This window comes from Nerophis lumbriciformis, linkage group LG04 (assembly GCF_033978685.3).
Source record: "Nerophis lumbriciformis linkage group LG04, RoL_Nlum_v2.1, whole genome shotgun sequence".
Lineage (NCBI taxonomy): Eukaryota > Metazoa > Chordata > Actinopteri > Syngnathiformes > Syngnathidae > Nerophis > Nerophis lumbriciformis.
The window spans coordinates 13,287,668-13,310,726 of record NC_084551.2 but is presented as its reverse complement, the minus strand read 5'-3'; the positions used below and the strand labels follow the sequence as shown (position 1 = coordinate 13,310,726).

Below are 23,059 nucleotides of genomic sequence, written 5' to 3'. Positions count from 1 at the left end.
CCCACTGGATGCATTAAACAATGGAACAAGGTTTTCCAAAATAAATCAACTCAAGTTATGGAAAAAAAATGCTATCTCCCTGAGAGAGCATGAGAAGGTTGAGGTGGTAGGGGTTGGGTTGGGTCGGTGTATATTGTAGCGTCCCGGAAAAGTTAGTGCGGCAAGAGGTTCTGGGTATTTGTTCTGTTGTGTTTATGTTGTGTTACGGTGCGGATGTTCTCCCGAAATGTGTTTGTCATTCTTGTTTGGTGTGGGTTCACAGTGTGGCGCATATTTGTAACAGTGTTAAAGTTGTTTATACGGCCACCCTCAGTGTGACCTGTATGGCTGTTGACCAAGTATGACTTGCATTCACTTATGTGTGTGAAAAGCCGTAGATATTATGTGACTGGGCCGGCACGCAAAGGAAGTGCCTTTAAGGTTTCTTGGCGCTCTGTACTTACCCCTACGACCGTGTACACAGCGGCGTTTTAAAAAGTCGTACATTTTACTTTTTGAAACCGATACCGATAATTTTGAAACCGATACCGATCATTTCCGATATTACATTTTAAAGCATTTATCGGCCGATAATATCGGCAGTCCAATATTATCGGACATCTCTAGTTTTATAGTCTTGAGTCACTTTTAAGAGTAACTTTACCTCGTCGTCAGACCACACCAAGAATTCTCTCTTCTTCACAACAAGAGCAGCCATTTTCTATACCGTCGCAGATTGAAAGAATACACTTCCAGGTCAGAGGTGACTATATGAGGAGCGCATTTATTTATTTTTCCGCGCATACGTACGAGGTTGTGTTGCGCCGGCGGACGGAGGGAGGCAGGGAACTTAACTTAACTTGTTGTGTGTGGATACGGATAAGGTTAGTGTAAACGGGGCCTGAATGGAATGCTTACGCGGGGGATTCTGACTATTTTGACCTGTAGTTGTCGATCCACAGCAATCATTCTGCCACACAATTCCTCATCGCTAACGAGGGGAAATTACACTTCAACGATTGTCGTTGGCTTTGACAGTTGGATTGCTCGTTTGCATTAAAACAGTTGTTTTTTCTCACAACGATAGGGCGAAACCATCCTATATATATTTAATCCTCTTCATCATAACTGTTCAGAAAGTATTCTTCAGTTTTCTGCTCTGTAAACACAACAAGTGTAGTACTACTAACAGAAGCATTGGCATACTGTGTCATAGAGGAGCTCTGCACACTAAGTGTCAATGCAAGACTCTTTCCTGGGGAACCCTTGTCACACATCTGGAGTGTGGAAGTAGAAAGGATGAGGCGTTATGAACGGATGCGAACCTGTTGGAATAGTTCTATATCCATGCTCTGTCTATATTTACTGTGTCTCCTCTCGCAATGACAACAGCTGTAATCAGAGCCTCATCTTTCTAAGCTCTTCCGAGTGCACTTTAGATTGAGGTCAGTTAAGGCTATGTGTCACTGCATTCTGAATCCCTCCATTCAGCTACTACAGATCCAGCTAAACCAGGGGTCGGCAACCCGCGGCTCTAGAGCCGCATGCGGCTCTTTAGCGCCGCCCTAGTGGCTCTCTGGAGCTTTTTCAAAAATGTATGAAAAATGGAAAAAGATGAGGGGAAAAATATATATTTTTTGTTTTAATATGGTTTCTGTAGGAGGACAAACATGTCACAAACCTCCCTAATTGTTATAAAGCACACTGTTTATATTAAACATGCCTCACTGATTCGAGTATTTGGCGAGCGCCGTTTTGTCCTACTAATTTTGGCAGTCCTTGAACTCACCTTAGTTTGTTTACATGTATATCTTTCTGCGACTTTCTAGGACGTGTTTTATGCCACTTCTTTTTCTGTCTCATGTTGTCCACCAAACTTTTAACGTTGTGCATGAATCCACAAAGGTGAGTTTTGTTGATGTTATTGACTTGTGTGGAGTGCTAATCAGACATATTTGGTCACTGCATGACTGCGAGCTAATCGATGCTAACATGCTATTTAGGCTAGCTATATGTACATATTGCATCATTATGCCTCATTTGTAGCTATATTTGAGGTCATTTAGTTTCCTTTAAGTCATATTAATTCAATTTATATCTCATGACACACTATCTGTATGTAATATGGCTTCTAATTTTTTGCGGCTCCAGACAGATTTGTTTTTGTATTTTTGGTCCAATAAGGCTCTTTCAACATTTTGGGTTGCCGACCCCTGAGCTAAACAGTGTTTGAACAGAACTTTAAAGCACCGTACATCCATCCATCCATTTTCTACCGCTTGTCCCTTTTGGATCGCGGGGGGAACTGGAGCCTATCTCAGCTGTACATTGTATGGCTATTTATAAGGTTTATAGTAATGCATGTACCGGTATTACATACTCAGATTGTGTTATTATGCATGTTGGAGACCACAAGAGCTGTGTTTTGCCTTTCAATAAAGTTTTTGATGTTCTTGAGCTTGCATTACTTACTGGAAAACTGACTTTTTACAGTTAGTCTAAGTTAAATGACCCCAGCTTTTCGACAATTTTCTCTCCACGTGACTTTAAAGCTGCCCTGGTAAGGATATACGATTGTCTTTTCTTGCACTCTACCTCATAGGACTGCTGTCATGTCAAAGCAACAATAAACAGCCGCGGTGCTGTTGGTTGCTCAGATTGTCACACATCTTTATATCACCTCCTAGCCACAGACGACATCAAAGTGGTGTCAGGCTTGGACGAAGGAAGGGACTCAGATGCAGAGATGGGATTCTAAATAAAGCTTTTATTTTGAAAAACTCTTTAAGCCTCCAGAGCAGAGTAAATTCAAATACTATGAATCACAACAATAGACAGCGAAAAAATGTTCCAAAAGGGAAAAACCGAAAATCACTCCAAAAGGAGCAAATACAAAAATAAGGACAATTATAATTAGCACCGTATCTGCTATTAAAAACTTTAACAAAAAACGCTCCAACAGTAGGAAGAAAATAATGACTATAAAACTTACTACTCTAATAAATGTAAACAAAAAAATCACTCAAAAACTTTGAGGAAAGATCATAAGGAAAAAATTATAACTCACCACTGCGGTAGAAAAAAGGCTGAATAACAAAAGTCGCTCTGAGGCAGGAGAAAAAGTTCATTCAAAATTACAGCGTGGGATATTCTGGAAACAAGGACGTAGATGTGGGACAAGGCAAGGCATGGACATGAACATGAACTTGGAACGCAAGACAGGCACGAAAGCTCGAGACAATCTGGCACAGAACAAGGGGAGGCATGGGCTTATATAGTACATGAGGGTAATGGGAAACAGGTGGAAACAATCAAGGGTCAGGAATGACGTCAGACTGGTGACACAAGAGGAAGGACCCGTGATCTGAAATAAGAGGAGTTGCTTTTCAAAATAAAACATGTAAATCACAAGACAGAAAAAACCAAGACAAGACTTCCCTTGGATTCTTTTTATTTATTTTTTATTTTTTTACAATTGTTAGCTGTTCCTGTTAGGCTTCAGACTTTATTGGGAAGCAGAGGCGCTCTGTCTACAGCTCCAAGGCCTAGGTCTGTAATGTTTTGACCTAGAGGCTAATCTCCTTATTTTCCTCTGGTGTAGAAAAAAAGACTGTAGCTGTAGTTTTCTGGGGAAAATTGTATTTCAAAGTGTAATATACGCCAATCTGCTTTCGCTCTCTGTACCGGCCACTAACTCCCTGGTTTGCTGAACTTCAAAGGGCCTGCACATCATATTTGACTATTACTGCAGAAAAAGTGCACAGGGGCTACAAAGTCTAATTTGCATGGGACAGGAAAGTCCCAGCATTAGGGGTTAATGTCTGCTGTAATTCTTGATTTTTGAGATATTTTCACCAAAGCAATCATCACACAAGAAAGCAGTATGTACAGGCACAAGTTAAAGATAATAGTTGTTAATAATCTGGTATAATTGATAATAGGGTTGTACAGTATACCGGTATTAGTATAGTACCGCGACACTAATGAATCATATTCGGTACTATACCGTCTCTGAAAAGTATCGGTCCCGCACCCCCCAGCGCCCCGTTGTCGTCACGTCGAGTCATTGCTGGTTTTACAAGCAGATGAGTTTGTTGTACTTACAAGCAGACAGAAAAGGGAGAACGGACACATTTTGGCTTAAAAACTAACGATAAAGGTGAAGTTATAACACTGAAACGCCCTCAGGAAGAGGTGCTTTAAGACATGGCTAGCTAGCTAACTTGTCGGGGTCCACTTAAATTGATTCATGATACAGATATATACTATCATATATACCCATCCATCCATCCATCCATCATATATACTATCATCATAATACAGTCATCACACAAGATAATCATCAGGGTGTATACATTGAATTATTTACATTATTTACAATTCGGGGTGTGTGTGTGTGTGTGTGTGGGGGGGGGTTTAGGTTTGGTTGTTATCATCAGTCATCAACAATTGAGAACAGAGAAATGGACATTGAAACAGTGTAGGTCTGACTTGGTAGGATATGTACAGCAAGTAGTGGGCATAGACAGAGAGAGAGAGAGATTAGAAGGCATAAGAAAAGTATCTACATTTGATTGTTTACATTTGATTATTAACAATCCGGGGAGGGTGTTAGTTTAGGGTTGAAGTTGCCTGGAGGTGTACTTTTATTGCGGTTTTGAAGGAGGATAGAGATGCCCTTTCTTTTATACCTGTTGGGAGCGCATTCCACATTGATGTGGCATAGAATAATTATGACAATTAATATAATGGAAAATGACACAATATGTTACTGCATATGTCAGCAGACTAAATTAGGAGCCTTTGTTTGCTTGCTTACTACTAAAAGACAAGTTGTCTTGTATGTTCACTATTTTATTTAAGGACAAACTTTTAATAAGAAACATATGTTTAACGTACCATACATTTTTTTGTTAAAATAAAGCCAATAATGCAATTTTTTGTGGTCCCCTTTATTTAGAAAAGTACCGAAAAGTATAGAAATAATTTTGGTACCGGTACCAAAATATTGGTATCGGGACAACACTAATAGGTAATTATGTATAGAGGTAAGAATGGAGAAAAAAAAGCAGTTACATTCTATATAGTGTCATAATTGTTTGGGTATCATGTGTATTGTGTACTTGCGCAATAAAGTTGAGTTGACCTTAGGGGCGTAGGTATGTACTGTATCTCAGAGTTTTCAGGAAATAATATGACAGATGAAGTAGTTGTAGAGTCTTATAGCTTGTGGAATTAATGATTTCCGCCGTCTTGTCTGTCGAGCAGGACAGCCTGCTGCTGAATAATGCTCATCTGCCTGATTTCTGCGTTCCTTTTCTCGAATGTGAAGGATTCCGCTGTTCTGGTAGGCTGTGCACCTCCATCCCTCAGTTGTGCTACCGAGCAAACAATAATGAACACATTGAAAATTAACTTTAAAGGGGAACATAATCACAATTTCAGAAGGGTTAAAACCATTAAAAATCAGTTCCCAGTGGCTTATTTTATTTTTCGAAGTTTTTTTCAAAATTTTACCCATCACGCAATATCCCTAAAAAAAGCTTCAAAGTGCCTGATTTTAACCATCGTTATATACACCCGTCCATTTTCCTGTGACGTCACACAGTGATGCCAATACAAACAAACATGGCAAGGTATAGCGACAATAGCTCGGATTCAGACTCGGATTTCAGCGGCTTAAGCGATTCAACAGATTACGCATGTATTGAAACGGATGGTTGTAGTGTGGAGGCAGGTAGCGAAAACTAAATTGAAGAAGAAACTGAAGCTATTGAGCCATATCGGTTTGAACCGTATGCAAGCGAAACTGACAAACCACACGACAGCCAGCGACACGGGAGAAAGGGAGGACGAATTCGGCGATCGTCTTCTAACCAACGATTGGTATGTGTTTGTTTGGCATTAAAGGAAACTAACAACTATGAACTAGGTTTACAGCATATGAAATACATTTGGCAACAACATGCACTTTGAGAGTGCAGACAGCCCATTTCAGGCGCGCTAAGAACATATATTTTTCCACGATTTCAGCACTCAGGTTAACCATACCTAAATAGACACAAAATACTGCATTACACAAGACTACCAGAATGTACTCGAATGATTGAAAAAAATTAATGTTTTTAAGCTAAATTATTGGTAAACACAGTTTATATATAATAATTTACGTAAAACCGCGAGTAATGAATAAAGTTTTCATCAATTAATATATTCTGTAGACATACCCTGATCCGCTCTCTTTTCCTGAAAGCTGATCTGTCCAGTTTTGGAGTTGATGTCAGCATCTGCTTTGAGTGTCGCAGGATATCCACACATTCTTGCCATCTCTGTCGTAGCATAGCTTTCGTCGGTAAAGTGTGCGGAACAAACGACTGACCATTTCGTCGGCTTTCCCCACAGCCTCGTATTTTGAACAAATTTCGTCCAATTTCTTGCCACTTTCGCATCTTTGGGCCACTGGTGCAACTTGAATCCGTCCCTGTTAGTGTTGTTACACCCTCCGACAACACACCGACGAAAGTGAGAAAATGGCGGATTGCTTCCCGATGTGATGTCACGTTGTGACATTATCGCTTCGAGAGCGAATAATAGAAAGGCGTTTAATTCGCCAAAATTCACCCATTTAGAGTTCGGAAATCGGTTAAAAAAATATATGGTCTTTTTTCTGCAACATCAAGGTATATATTGACGCTTACATAGGTCTGGTGATAATGTTCCCCTTTAAGGAGACCTGTTTTGAATGTTTTAGCGTTCAAAAGATGCATCCTCTTTAATAGGAGTCTTTCATATGAGTGGAATCTTTAAAGAACCCATAGTGTCCAGCTGATCGAAAAGTTGTCCTTGAGTATTTTTGGCTCCTGAAAATTAATCTGGCAATCATTTCCCATAAAATCAATTAGTTTTTGATTAATGGGTAGATAACTAACTGTACTTGGAATGTCCTCTTTCCATTGCCAGACTCAATATGCCGCCCCCTCTTGATGTGATGTCATCTACTGAATTGGAGCCCATTTTCCCACTTAGACAGTGTGGATAAAAGAATATAAACTATTATTTTGATCACTTAATTGCATGTTTTTGTTGCTGTGGTCCAGGATTACTTCAAAACTAATATGGTTAACATTATGATAAAAATATATATATATATATGAAGTAATTGACATTTTCAGACTTCCCTGCTATTCCATCTTCTCTTTCATAGACACCGAAGCCTCTATGTCCTTTGTGTCAAGCATCTTGAAAAAAACATCAGTAGAAGAGGACGCGAAATAGAAAACTAGCGGCTTACTTTTTCTCTCTCCTGTTTTGGAGCACTGGGTCTGCTCTGACTCAGTCTTTCTACCCTTGAGGGTGCTCCTGATCGCATTTGGCTTGAGTCTTAATTTTTTCCATCAAAACTCTGACCAAGACCCTTCTTTTTTTAAGTCAGAATCATTAAAATGATCACTGCAAATTACACTACTTTCTCTTGGTCCATCCCATTTTGCACGAGTCAACTGGACTGCAAAGGTCCATACTTTCCTCATATTACAATCATTTAAAAATGTTCGCAGGGTGACCCTTTCTTTAGTTGTATTACTACAACCTGCCAAAATGTATCTGGCAAAAATATTTGCTAATTGCTTCAAATTCTGAGGGAAAATAACACGATGCAGGATGAAGATGCTACCAAAACATATGCTACGCAATAAGAAATTGCTTCCAGGCTTCTGTAGGTGACGTCAGAAGCCTAATGCAGGCCCGCCCACATTTTGGAGCTAAAAGTGGAAATTGCAAAATGTGCTGTAACATGTTAAAAAACAAGCCTAAAATCACTACTTTGTTTATTTTGGTCATTTATCATTTTTAGGTTCAGAACTATGAAATAAATGCCAATGTTGTCAGCCTTAGAGGAGCCCTTTAAGGTAATTAGTGTATGTAAAATGTAAAAAAAAAAAAACTGTAGCATTTGCGGTAAAAAACTGTCCACCTTCTTTGTCAGAATTCTATTGTAGAATGTTCACTATTTTTTTTTACTACTTCACTGTATTTTACGATAAAATTCTGGCAACTGACAAGCCAGTTTTTTACCGTAAAATTCATTGTCATTGTTACTGTGTACAATTTGATGGATGATATAAGTCGAGTAGATTTTTAAGCATTCATTTATTTGTTAACACATTTTGTGGAAGGTATTATTATTTGTTGCATCATTACATAATATTAAAGTTAAAAAGATATGTAACTGCATGCAGTACATGTGGGTTTTTTTCTGTCAAAATGGGAAAAATGTAAATTAATACATTTAGTAAGAACAGATTAAGTACTTTATCGAGGCACATTTTTTCCAAACTATCGCGGGCCACGTAAAATAATGTGGCCCCCGGGCTTTGTGTTCGGCACCTGTACCGTAGCATCTTTCTTCCTACCACATTAAACTTTTTACAGTGTTGCTTACTCGCCCATTTATTCAGTAATGATGATGTGTGCTGCCATGGAAGGTGACCAGCATGCACACACTGACTAATGACTGGGAGCTCAGTATCTTGTTTCGTCAGGCCTTGAGGGAACCAGCATCCTCTAGTACAGTGGTTCTCAACCTTTTTTCAGTGATGTACCCCCTGTGAACATTTTTTTAATTCAAGTACCCCCTAATCAGAGCAAAGCATTTTTGGTTGAAAAAAAGAGATAAAGAAGTAAAATACAGCACTATGTCATCAGTTTCTGATTTATTACATTGTATAACAGAGCAAAATATTGCTCATTTGTAGTGGTCTTAATTGAACTATTTGGAAAAAAATATATAAAAATAACTAAAAACTTGTTGAAAAATAAACAAGTGATTCAATTATAAATAAAGATTTCTACACATAGAAGTAATCATCAACTTAAAGTGCCCTCTTTGGGGATTGTAATAGAGATCCATCTGGATTCATGAACTTAATTCTAAACATTTCTTCACAAGAAAATAAATCTTTTACATCAATATTTATGGAACATGTCCACAAAAAATCTAGCTGTCAACACTGAATATTGCATTGTTTCATTATTGCATTGTAATGAATGGAATAGCCTACTTGATTTGATGTTCAGTTTATGAACTTACATTCATATTTTGTTGAAGTATTATTCAATAAATATATTTATAAAGGATTTTTTAATTGTTGCTATTTTTAGAATATTTAAAAAAAATCTCACGTACCCCTTGGCATACCTTCAAGTACCCCCAGGGGTACGCGTACCCCCATTTGAGAACCACTGCTCTAGTTCAGTGGTTCTCAACCTTTTTTCAGTGATGTACCCTCTGTGAACATTTTTTTAATTGAAGTACCCCCTAATCATAGCAAAGCATTTTTGGTTGAAAAAAAGAGATAAAGAAGTGAAATACAGCACTTTGTCATCAGTTTCTGATTTATTAAATTGTATAACAGTGCAAAATATTGCTCATTTGTTGTGGTCTTTCTTGAACTATTTGGAAAAAAAGATATAAAAATAACTAAAAACTTGTTGAAAAATAAACAAGTCATTCAATTATAAATAAAGATTTCTACACATAGAAGTAATCATCAACTTAAATTGCCATCTTTGGGGATTGTAATAGAGATCCATCTGGATTCATGAACTTAATTCTAAACATTTCTCCACAAAAAAAGAAATCTTTAACACCAATATTTATGGAACATGTCCACAAAAAATCTAGCTGTCAACACTGAATATTGCATTGTTGCATTTCTTTTCACAGTTCTTTTTGACAGACATTTAAAAAAAAAATCTCATGTACCCCTTGGCATATCTTCAAGTACCCCCAGGGGTAGGCGTACCCCCATTTGAGAACCACTGCTCTAGTAAACTGCAAGTCTACCACCTAAGCAATGCAGACACGTGCAGGTTTTAGGTTGTTTTTTTTGCGTGTATTTATTCAAATCGGTAATTTGCACGTTCTAACCTGAGCTGTAATTTTTCCTGAGGAATCAAAGTCATACCAAAGACTATAAAAATGGCACTCTGCTTGGCACTCAGTATCTAGGGTTGGAATTGGGGGGTTAAATCACCAAAAATGATTCCCGGGCGCGGCCACCGCTGCTGCTCACTGCTCCCCTCACCTCCCAGGGGGTGATCATGGGTGATGGGTCAAATGCAGAGAATAATTTCGTCACACCTAGTGTGTGTGTGACAATCATTGGTACTTTGACTTAACTTAATAATGTTGGTGTACATGAGTCTGTGTGTGTACAGTGAGTGTGCTGGTTTGTGTCTTTGTTGTGGTTTGTGGTCTCCTCACTGCTCCTTCTTGCTGTCCTCTCTCGTGTCCGTGCACCCCCCCCTACCCCCCACCTTGCAGGAGATTTGGATGGCCATTGGTGGGACCATGCGTCTTGGCATAGCAGCGAGGCCTCCCCAATGTCTTTGGTGAGACATGCGGAGCCCCCTCCCTCCTGCCTCGTAACCTCTATCCGTCTCTCTCTCTCTCTCTCTCTCCTTCTCCTCCCCTCATCCCCCCCTGTGTTCCAGAGTCTTTTGTCATCTCACGTTTCCTTTGTTTTATTTACACCTTTGCATGTTGTTTTTCTGTTTTCTTTCTGTTTTTATCCCACACCTTTAGGGGACAGTCAAAGGGGAAAAAGAAAAACAATTGAGCAGGCATTTATGTCTGAGCCGGCACACACCTTATCTGAGAGGCAAAAGAAAATGGTGCGCTTTGGGGGACACTCATTTGAAGAGGACTTGGCGTGGTGTGAGCCGCAAGTTAAAGACTCGGGAGTTGATACGTGCAGTAGCACTACCCTAAACGAGGAGCATAGCCATAGTGAGAAGGTACTGAGACAATCTAGCCTGCATATTCTTTTTTATCTATATATGACCTCCCCGTCTTTGTTTGCTCTGTGTCACTAAGTGTAAATAGGTGAGATGTTTGTTTTTTGGGGTTTTTATTTGACATTGTACAAAATTATTTATTTTTTTACGATTTTGTTCCTTTTTTTTTTTTTTTCGGTTACTTTTGGCTGCACCTTGCTTGGTGTGGCTGAAAACGTCTTGCAGGGACACCCTCTTTGCTTGCTACTTGTACTTGCTGTTTTTTGCACCCCCCCTTCACCCGTAGTAGAACCACAGACCTTACAGTAGTTGCAAAGACGACCACTGACACTGAACCTCTCTGTTTGTCATGGCACAAAGGAATGTGGGTCTCTCCTAGTTGCATGCTTGTTTCCGTTTGTTGTGTTGTTGCTCTGCAGAGGTCCTGTAAGAGCGGCAGGCAAACCTTTACGTAGGCTGTCCTTCTCACTCTGCTGCCCTGCCCCACAGCAACCAATCCAGTTGAAACCTGCCCCTGGCCAATATTCCACTCATTTTTTCTATACATATAAAAACACACCTTGATTGTTAGCACACACAATAAGGAAAATTGGGCTTGTTTTGCACAAAATATTAGAACATGTGTTTTTCTTTTTTCCCCTTCCACTGCTGTTTGTTTTCAGTGTGCTTTTCATCCTTTGTTATATCTGTCTCCCTCATTGTGTTCTTCTATCAAATATGACCTTTTTTTTTTTTTTTTTAGCCCTTTCATAGTCTCTTGTCCCCCTGACAACTCCACTCGGCGCTGGTTCTGTGTGTGTGTAGTGAATACCCCGTGTGAGACTCTGATCCTTATTGCCCCCAATTTAATGAGCTGGTTTAGTAGTGCCAGGGCTGCTTGCTTTTACTCTGCATGGGGCACTGCATGACGCTCACTCCACCCCCAGCCCCCCCCCCACTCCTGACAGGTTCACACAAGCTCTGGACATCACACTCAATATTGTCAATTTTGTTTTATTTTGAAGGTGCTGTTTGCAGATGAGAGCGCTCGCGTTTGAACGAGACACAGTCATAACCCGGCCTCTTCGTGGTTTAACCTTACAAGATACTGTACGTCCCACCTAATACACACAGCAAAAAGTATTTAACGGTGCCATCTTACGGTACCTGGGTTACGCGTGACGTCACGCCAGGTTGCCAACTCTTCGTACAGCGGTACTTAGTAATCACTCAAGCAGCACTGAGAGCGGACTTTGCCAAACTACCTCTAGGTAATGTTGCAATTTTCAATGCCCCCCAAAAAATTGACTCAAAACACGTTCCAACGTACTGGAAGTAAAGCAATGCTCTAGTTTCCCAAAAATGCACGAGCTTGATTATAATATACATTGGCTTTGCTATTGAAATGCTATTGATTAGCATTAGCCATTTTACATGGCGATTGCAACACCTCCAAATGTGATCATGTAAAGCACAACTAAGATGCACCTTACATTTAAACAGGTGGTGCGTAATACGTATAATACTTACTGTATTAACACGTTTTAGGGTGGAACAAAAGACTGACCCGATTAGCCAACACATCATAAACTATACCAGGGGTCCCCAAACTTTTTGACTCGGGAGCCGCATTGGGTTAAAAAAATGTGTCCGGGGGCCGGGCTGTATATATATATATATATATATATATATATATATATATATATATATATATATATATATACATTGTCTTTATATTCCAGCGAGTTAATCCGTTTTGTCATTTAACATCAATTAACATTGATGTTCATCAACATTTAACATTGTCACGTTATCGATGGGAAAATTAATTTTTAGACAATATGATTTGCCTGAGCAGCTAGGAGACACTGAGAGTAACAAACGGTAGATAATGGATTAGAAAGGAAAGATAAAAAAAAAATAAAAAAATAAAAACATTCTTGGGACTTCCCGTGGGCCGGATTTTGGATGCTGGGGGGCCGGATCCGGCCCGTGGGCCGTAGTTTGGGGACCCCTGAACTATACACTACAAGCCATCTAACGTCTAGGACTGAAATATCCTAATAAAACAAGATATAACAACTGGATAGCATAATCGGTTCATTTTTAAACATTGCAATTAAATGTATTTTAATTTCAAAAACAATTATTAATTATAAACACACAGAAGTACCAAGTGTCGTCAAAGAGGTACCGGTATTTGGTACCGTATCGGTTCAGATGTGAACGATACACAGCCCTACCTCTTGTTCTCAAAGACCTCGCCTGTCAATACGAACATGCGACGGGAATGCATGTCTGTGCAGAACAGCTGTCCAATGGAACCTCGATTTACAAACTTAATTGGTTATTGAAGGGGGTTTGTGAAATACACAAGTTTGTATATTGAAGCAAATGTCTAAATAAAAAATAATGTAAACATGAAAAATGTATTCCAGCCTAGACAAAAGTCCATACTTTGAACACATCATAAGGTGCTATACAGTAGTGTATACTGTATGAAACAAACATAACAAGGGGGTGATGGATCAACTTTCTATTTAATAACAAAGTCAAAACCAACAACAACTAGCTGAACGGTCCTCATTTGCACCCGCCCAGCCGACTTGCCCACACAATCACTAGTCCTGTGGTGCACTCAGAGTTTGAAATCACAAAACTCCTTAACTTTAACAGCCAGGTCGCTACAATGATTAGGAATAAATAAATAAAAAATCTACTTTACCTTGTTGATTAATCTTCTTTGCATGCAGTGGAAGGGAGGAGGATGGGGGGTATTGTTGACAATGCTGTGGTACTTCCTGAAAGTTTCAAACCACGCATCGCTAATTAATGTCTTTGGACTCATACTGAGTTAGAAAACGTTGCAAAAAGGCTAAAAAAATTATTAAAGTAGGTAACAGCAGTACTGTGCTGACCGAACAATAGCGATGCTGCCAAGCACAAATGGGTAAATATACACTTAGAGAAGGTTTGTACACCAAAACATATTCTTATTTGGCTGCGGCTCATACATCCAAACGTTTGTACAATGAGGGGGTTCGTAAATCAAGGTTCCACTGTAATTGACAGGCAATAACGCCAATAGCTGAATAGCAATTTTTGCAACGTTTAACTCCTAAATGTGTCAAGTTTAGCGAGGCATTAGTGGTGTCCTTTTATTTTTTAGGCTTACATTTTTTTGGCGCCTACTGCAGACTGCACCTTTGATCTTTTATTCTCCTATTTATCAAAACTTTCATAGTTTAATGTTGTAGCGCTGAGTTGTGTGAACTTTCTCCCCTAAGTGAATGAACACTTCCCCAAATGCCCTCATTCACTATGAACATACCTCAAGTGATCACAATCAAGTTGGTAAACACAAGGTCTGTTGTTGCTCTGACCTCGTAGCATCCGGTGACATGGCAGCCGTCCAAAGACGGGGATCGCCTAATAGGGCGCATTTTGCTCAATAAGAGAATGAAAGATGGAAGCGTGCCTCGAGACTCAGGAGCTCTGCTTGGTCTAAAGGTGAGCTTACCTTCTATGTTTGTCGATTTTGTCCTGTCACTGACTGTGCTTGTTTGTTCCAACTTCTCATTGCATCATAGCTGTACTTCCTATTATTGTTCAATGGGACCTGACAACTACATGATTATTAATGAGCATGCTGGATACTGAAATTACTGGAGCACATTTTGCAGCTCCACATACTCTTGCCCCGTCCGTACTAGGACTATACCAAATTAGGCTTCAAAATAACTCCAGAGTCCAAAAGGCTTGATTACCAAAAGGAACGAGAACAAAGGGCAGCAAAGGGTTAGCAAAAGGGATTACTGATTAAATGAGTCCCATCAGAATGCACATTTGTGTCTGCTCAGTGCCTTTGTGCATTTTCAGTCTCCTCAGCAGCATTAAGTGCAGTGTGCAGTCCAGTCAGTCAGTCTATCACTCAGTCTGCAAGCTTCGTCCTCGCAGTCCACCCCTCTCCCTTCTCCTCTGCGAGCCCCTGGCTTTGGCCTCAGCCTGTTACATAAAGCCATTTCATTTAGCAGACTTCCCTAAGCTCCTTTGTATGTTGGCATTCAGCCTCCATTAAGCAGGGTTTTTATTTGTATGAGGAGAGTGGAGTACGGCGTCTTACAACTACAGTACAGATCTTGCCCAGAGGCTTGCATTATGGTACAGAATCACAGAAAACTACTAGTATGGATGTGCCCCAAAGGACGAAAACAAACATACCTTAGAACTACTTTGTCACTGTCTTTCCATTTGAAAAGTGTATTGAAGTGTCCATACTTAGTAGGAAGGTGTTACAGCTATGCATAAGCAACGCCTTGTGTTTTAACTAAGGCTGTCAAATGATAATTTTTTAAATTACATTAATCACATTTTGGAATTTGGATTAATCATCAAAATTAATCAAAAAGCCACTGCCTGACCAGGGCTCAGAAAATCTGTAGAAACTCCTCCCACCCCTACCAAGACAGAGGTTCCGCAGCCTCCGTAGCAGAACCTCCAGGTTCTGTACCAGCTTTTTCCCTCAGGCCATAAGACTCTTGAACACATCATAATAATCTCCTCAATTCCCCCCAAAAACAGATTAACTCGCAGGAATATAAAAACAATATAACATACATCCATAAATATGGATGCATATGCAAAAGTGCAATATATTTATCTGTACAGTAATGTATTTATTTATATCTGCACATTATTGCTCTTTTATCCTGCACTACAACGAGCTAATGCAACAAAATTCCCTTCTTATAATAAAAGGAAGTCTAAGTCTAAGTCTTGATTACTTGCTTGCATAATTAACATTTTCTTAAAGGGGAACATTATCACAATTTCAGAAGGGTTAAAACCATTAAAAATCAGTTCCCAGTGGCTTATTTTATTTTTCAAAGTTTTTTTCCAAATTTTACCTATCACGCAATATCCCTAAAAAAAGCTTCAAAGTGCCTGATTTTAACCATCGTTATATACACCCGTCCATTTTCCTGTGACGTCACACAGTGATGCCAATACAAACAAACATGGCGGATAGAACAGCAAGCTATAGCGACATTAGCTCGGATTCAGACTCGGATTTCAGCGGCTTAAGCGATTCAACAGAGTACGCATGTATTGAAACGGATGGTTGTAGTGTGGAGGCAGGTAGCGAAAACGAAATTGAAGAAGAAACTGAAGGTATTGAGCCATATCGGTTTGAACCGTATGCAAGCGAAACCGACGAAAACGACACAACAGCCAGCGACACGGGAGAAAGCGAGGACGAATTTGGCGATCGCCTTCTAACCAACGATTGGTATGTGTTTGTTTGGCATTAAAGGAAACTAACAACTATGAACTAGGTTTACAGCATATGAAATACATTTGGCAACAACATGCACTTTGAGAGTGCAGACAGCCCATTTCAGGCGCGCTAAGAACATATATTTTCCACGATTTCAGCACTCAGGTTAACCATACCTAAATAGACACAAAATACTGCATTACACAAGACTACCCGAATGTACTTGAATGATTGAAAAAAATAAATGTTTTTAAGCTAAATTATTGGTAAACACAGTTTATGTATAATAATTTACGTAAAACCGCGAGTAATGAATAAAGTTTTCATCAATTAATATATTCTGTAGACATACCCTCATCCGCTCTCTTTTCCTGAAAGCTGATCTGTCCAGTTTTGGAGTTGATGTCAGCATCTGCTTTGAGTGTCGCAGGATATCCACACATTCTTGCCATCTCTGTCGTAGCATAGCTTTCGTCGGTAAAGTGTGCGGAACAAACAACTGACCATTTCGTCGGCTTTCCCCACAGCCTCGTATTTTGAACAAATTTCGTCCAATTTCTTGCCACTTTCGCATCTTTGGGCCACTGGTGCAACTTGAATCCGTCCCTGTTCGTGTTGTTACACCCTCCGACAACACACCGACGAAAGTGAGAAAATGGCGGATTGCTTCCCGATGTGACGTCACAACGCTCCGAGAGCTAATAATAGAAATGCGTTTAATTCGCCAAAATTCACCCATTTAGAGTTCGGAAATCGGTTAAAAAAATATATGGTCTTTTTTCTGCAACATCAAGGTATATATTGACGCTTACATAGGTCTGGTGATAATGTTCCCCTTTAAGAAAAGACCTCAATATTTGTCCCTGGATAACCCCAATGTCATCCAGGAAGGTTATTAACCATGTTACTTGAATGCATGTCATTTATTTGCATAACACGTGGTAACAGTTGTATCTAAAGTTCTTGCAGGCTGTATTTTGGAGTGAAATTTTGAGTCTCCTCACTTATTTTTGTACGGATGTATGCATTGATCTGATCACTGACCGTATAGCGGTTAAGGTAAAAGAGCTTGTACGGTCAAAATAAATTGCATGATTAATCAAAGGGTGTGCATGATTAGTGCGATAATTTTTTGTGATTAATCGTTAACTCATTAATTTTGACAGCTCTAGTTTTAACTGAAGGGTTTATACTAATTGTTTGTGTGTGAAAAGGCTAACACTAATATGATCTTTTTCCCTTTTCACTGCAGGTGGTGGGGGGCAAGATGACAGAATCTGGTAGACTTTGTGCTTTTATCACTAAAGTGAGGAAAGGGAGTCTAGCAGATACTGTAGGGCACCTCAGGCCAGGTATTAAGGACATCCCAAACATTCACATATGTCATCCAGTGCTCATCGTTACACTTGTGGGACATGTGTGTCTGATGAAATCTGCTGTTTTTACAGGTGACCAGGTGCTGGAGTGGAACGGGAAGCTTTTGCAAGGAGCCACATTTAAAGAAGTTTACAATATCATTCTAGAATCCAAGCCTGAGCCACAAGTGGAACTGGTGGTCTCACGGCCCATCGGGTGAGTGCCCACGACCATTTTCATAGTTCACCCCACATGGCACTTCTTCGTTCTGAGCATGTTCGACATTCTTCAAGATATGCTGGTTTCAAAGGGAATCCAAATAATTATTTATCAACAAAAATATAAACATAAATATTAGGAATGGGTACTGTAACGGCAACGAACCGTTTCCTCGGCAGGGCATGAAGTTTCTGACCCGTGGTTTTCTTTTGATCAGCTGTTCCTGCGTCCAAAGTATAAAAAAATGACAGGGTTTATTTTCACTTTTCTTCCTGACGAACGGTAACGAGAATAGCAATAAATAATACAGATGACGTCAGCACAAACACTTGAGTCAAATTTGCATACGTTTAACACGTTTAAACACGTTTAAAGCACGGTCAAAAAAGCTGTTGCTCCATGCCCTGTTCGACCTTTCAAAACAAAACATTGTCACATTTACGACAGTTACTGGCACTTTACGACACCAAGTCTAAACAGACAAACAAAACTTCCTATCAACTACATTGCTTGGAAGTCCATCCATCCATCCATCCATCTTCTTCCGCTTATCCGAGGTCGGGTCGCGGGGGCAGCAGCCTAAGCAGGGAAGCCCAGACCTCCCTCTCCCCAGCCATTTCGTCCAGCTCCTCCCGGGGGATCCCGAGGCGTTCCCAGGCCAGCCGGGAGACATAGTCTTCCCAACGTGTCCTGGGTCTTCCCCGTGGCCTCCTACCGGTCGGACGTGCCCTAAACACCTCCTGAGGGAGGCGATCGGGTGGCATCCTGACCAGATGCCCGAACCACCTCATCTGGCTCCTCTCGATGTGGAGGAGCAGCGGCTTTACTTTGAGCTCCCCGCGGATGACAGAGCTTCTCACCCTATCTCTAAAGGAGAGCCCTGCCACCCGGCGGAGGAAACTCATTTCGGCCGCTTGTACCCGTGATCTTGTCCTTTCGGTCATAACCCAAATCTCATGACCATAGGTGAGGATGGGAACGTAGATCGACCGGTAAACTGAGAGCTTTGTCTTCCGGCTCAGCTCCTTCTTCACCACAACGGATCGATACAGCGTCCGCATTACTGAAGATGCCGCACCGATCCGCCTGTCGATCTCACGATCCACTCTTCCCTCACTCGTGAACAAGACTCCGAGGTACTTGAACTCCTCCACTTGGGGCAGGGTCTCCTCCCCAACCCGGAGATGGCACTCCACCCTTTTCCGGGCGAGAACCATGGACTCGGACTTGGAGGTGCTGATTCTCATCCCAGTCGCTTCACACTCGGCTGCGAACCGATCCAGCGAGAGCTGAAGATCCTGGCCAGATGAAGCCATCAGGACCACAACATCTGCTAAAAGCAGATGATGTGGTCATTTGCTTGGAAGTGAAAAACAATATTTTAGCCAATAATAACGTCTGTACAAAGATGATGAAGATGTTCTACGAGTCGGTGGTGGCGGGCGCCTTCTTGTACGCCGTGGCCTGCAAACAGGCTGGACAAGCTGGTAAGGAAGACCAGTAACGTGGTGGGAGTGGAGCTAGACTCTCTGGCGGTTGTGTCAGAGAGGAGAAGTCTAGCAAAGCTCCTAGCCATTATGGACAACACCTCCCACCCACTACACTCGGACCTGGCGGAGAGAATGAGCACGTTCAGTGGAAGGCTCAGACTCCCAAAATGCAACACGGAACGACACAGGAGGTCCTTCATACCGACAGCCATCAGACTGTATAATGCATATGTTCCTTTTTGACTGTACTTGAATGTATAATAGACTGTATTTGTACTATTCACATGTGAATTATGCTGTATTATCGACTGTATTTATATTATTCACATGTAAAAAATACCTTATTGTTTATTGTGAGCGAACTGTGGTGCTGAATTTCCCCCAGGGATCAATAAAGTACTTTCTATTCTATTCTAAAGTAAAATACCAAATATACAGTCCGTTACTGTTTAATCAAATTTACTTTAAACAAAGCATGATATATAAACATAAGAAATACAAACCCCGTTTCCATATGAGTTGGGAAATTGTGTTAGATGTAAATATAAACGGAATACAATGATTTGCAAATCCTTTTCAACCCATATTCAATTGAATGCACTACAAAGACAAGATATTTGATGTTCAAACTCATAATCTTTATTTTTTTTTGCAAATAATAATTAACTTAGAATTTCACCTGTATGTACCTTTCAGCATTAATGGCGCCTTCACAGATGTGTAAGTTACCCATGCCTTGGCCACTAATACACCCCCATACCATCACAGATGCTGGCTTTTCAACTTTGCGCCTATAACAATCCGGATGGTTCTTTTCCTCTTTGGTCCGGAGGACACGACGTCCACAGTTTCCAAAAACAATTTGAAATGTGGACTCGTCAGACCACAGAACACTTTTCCACTTTGTATCAGTCCATCTTAGATGAGCTCAGGCCCAGCGAAGCCGACGGTGTTTCTGGGTGTTGTTGATAAACGGTTTTTGCCTTGCATAGGAGAGTTTTAACTTGCACTTACAGATGTAGCGACCAACTGTAGTTACTGACAGTGGGTTTCTGAAGTATTCCTGGGCCCATGTGGTGATATCCTTTACACACTGATGTCGCTTGTTGATGCAGTACCGCCTGAGGGATCGAAGGTCTCGGGCTTAGCTGCTTATGTGCAGTGATTTCTCCAGATTCTCTGAACCCTTTGATGATATTACGGACCGTAGATGGTGAAATCCCTAAATTCCTTGCAATAGCTGGTTGAGAAAGGTTGTTCTTAAACTGTTCAACAATTTGCTCACGCATTTGTTGACAAAGTGGTGACCCTCGCCCCATCCTTGTTTGTGAATGACTGAGCATTTCATGGAATCTACTTTTATACCCAATCATGGCACCCACCTGTTCCCAATTTGCCTGTTCACCTGTGATATGTTCCAAATAAGTGTTTGATGAGCATTCCTCAACTTTATCAGTATTTATTGCCACCTTTCCCAACTTCTTTGTCACGTGTTGCTGGCATCAAATTCTAAAGTTATTGACTATTTGCAAAAAAAAAAATGTTTATCAGTTTCAACATCAAATATGTTGTCTTTGTAGAATATTCAATTCAATATGGGTTGAAAATGATTTACAAATCATTGTGTTCCATTTATATTTACATCTAACACAATTTTCCAACTCATATGGAAACGGGGTTTGTGTGTGTAGATATGTCCGAAATGGCTCTAACAGGTACCAAAACTCGGCACTGGTTCGCGAGTAAACAGTAATAACCGTGCAGAAAAGCTAAGTAGATCTCGGAGCCTTATTTCATCAAAATGACTTCGGTAATCTATCATCCCAACGAAGTCGCACTGAATCTGACGTGTTGAACAGCAGTGCTCAGTTCCAACATCCTAATCAAGTCACACACAGGTTTCTCTGTCACTCTTGACACCAGCACCATTTCACCTTATTATACGCCAGTCACACCAACTGCAAGGTGCATTTATGAACACGGGAGTTCTGACTTAACATTCCAAGCAGTTTGGTTCAATTAATACACAACTCTTGCATGTTGGATTAATTAGCATACGCTGTTGTAACAGTAGTCTAACAATGCCACAATTTGTGTGTCAGTAAGCGATTTTTGCTCGAACTATGTGTTGCTTATGCATCCATACTACTGCAAAATCGCGCGCTTTATTCTTGCACATTTTTTACACAATGGAACAGCATTTTTTTCATATGGGTGAATTCATTATATAGTGCTACTTTACAGCTGTATAGTGGTACCTTAGGACAGTGGTCCCCAACCACCGGGCCGCGGTGGTTGGGGACCGTGGACCGATTGGTACCGGGCCGCACAATAAATAAATAAAAAAATATTTTAAAAAAATAAATTTTTATTTTTTATTAAATCAACATAAAAAACACAATATATACATTATACATCAATATAGATCAATACAGTCTGCAGGGATACAGTCCGTAAGCACACATGATTGTATTTCTTTATGACAAAAAAATAAAAATAAAAAATAAAAAAAATACCATAAGCCCCAACCCCCCCACCCCGCCTGGTCCGTTGGACAAATTTTCAAGCGTTGACCGGTCCGCAGCTACAAAAAGGTTGGGGACCACTGCCTTAGGATACAAGTTCAATTGGTTCTGTGACAGAGCAAACTTTGCGAAACAATGTCGCCCATCCATCCATCCATTTTCTACCGCTTGTCCCTTTTGGGGTTGCGGGGGTTGCTGGAGCCTATCTCAGCTGCATTCGGGCGGAAGGCGGCGTACACCCTGGACAAGTCGCCACCTCATCGCAGAACCATGTCGCCCATTGAAATGAATTAACATTTATGTATTCTGTGCTTGGCTTCCCAAAACAGCACCATTTTACCATGTAATATCACTTTAAAAAAAACAACAAAAAATTGTTTTTAAGAAATATTGTATAATAAAGACAATACGATAGATTGTACAACAAATAGTTATAGAACTTGTAGTTCACTGAGCTCCACACAAGGATCTGGGACTTCGCAATAGGAGATGTATTTCAGAAGGCGGGGCCTTGTAAAAAAAAAAAAAAAAAATCATTGTATGTGATTGGATAAACCACTTGTCCATTATCTTGAATGACGTGCTACTTCAACCACTCACATCGGAATCAACCCATGACGCTGGGAAATCCAAAACAAAACAGCTGACATATTGGATAACGACAGAGCGAAAAGTTAATAAATGCCTTCAAAACCGTTCTCTGCTCATCTTTTAAAGAATTAATATTCGATAGATTCGACAAAACAGTTGCAATGGCAGAATCAATGCCAGCACACGACTCCTCGCTGCGTGCCGCCTTTGTTGTTTGAATCAAACAGTCGCTTCGGCGCTACGTCACATCTATGAAATCCCGCCCGGCGATCCTGATTGGTTCATTATTTTTCGCTATCTTGCAGGAGTTTGCATTGCACTCGAGCCCAGATCCTTGTGTGGAGCTCAGCGAACTATAGGGATCTGGCGAGAGTCAGGTTAACAATAATAATGTACAGTATTGGAGAGTCAAACAACAACACCAGCAGCTTCTCCATATTTTTTGGCATTAATCTCTGTGTTTTGATGTTATTTTAACATCCTTGGCTGGCATTATCAGCTCATTATGCTCTGGTATGGTGCAGACTAGCAGTGCTACGCTCCAACTGCTTCAACAAGTTAGTAAGCTATACTTTCGGTCATGTTTTTGATGAGTTTTTTCTTTAAGTTAAATGAATATCATCCACTTCTTCTTCAGCACTGTCCTTCACACTCATTATATTAATTTCAATGGTTGGAAAAAAAAAGTTATGTCGATCTCTGGCTATAAGGTATTGCACCGGTATCGGGTTGAATGTAAATGCTGCTGGTATATTGACACTATCCCATAAGCAATAAGAAAGCATCACAATATCAATATTGTGTCCCACCTTTTGCAGTATTTTAATCTTGCAACAAAGCAAACC

The 23,059-nt window shown here is 40.4% G+C and overlaps 1 protein-coding gene across 27 annotated transcripts in view; it reads left to right on the top strand.

The window, feature by feature from the left end:
- The window catches only part of rims2a (regulating synaptic membrane exocytosis 2a), a 343,114-nt gene that overhangs the window by 202,259 nt on the left and 117,796 nt on the right, over positions 1 to 23,059 (top strand). For 18 of the 27 annotated variants that reach the window (XM_061949203.2, XM_061949186.2, XM_061949179.2 and 15 more), the window contains 4 exons: positions 10,565 to 10,776; positions 14,146 to 14,265; positions 17,286 to 17,385; positions 17,482 to 17,605. In XM_061949203.2, the coding sequence (XP_061805187.1) occupies positions 10,565 to 10,776; positions 14,146 to 14,265; positions 17,286 to 17,385; positions 17,482 to 17,605 (556 nt within the window). Of the gene's footprint in view, positions 1 to 10,303; positions 10,372 to 10,564; positions 10,777 to 14,145; positions 14,266 to 17,285; positions 17,386 to 17,481; positions 17,606 to 23,059 lie in introns of all 27 variants that reach the window. The other 9 variants (XM_061949243.2, XM_061949211.2, XM_072912970.1 and 6 more) reach the window with 1 other exon arrangement.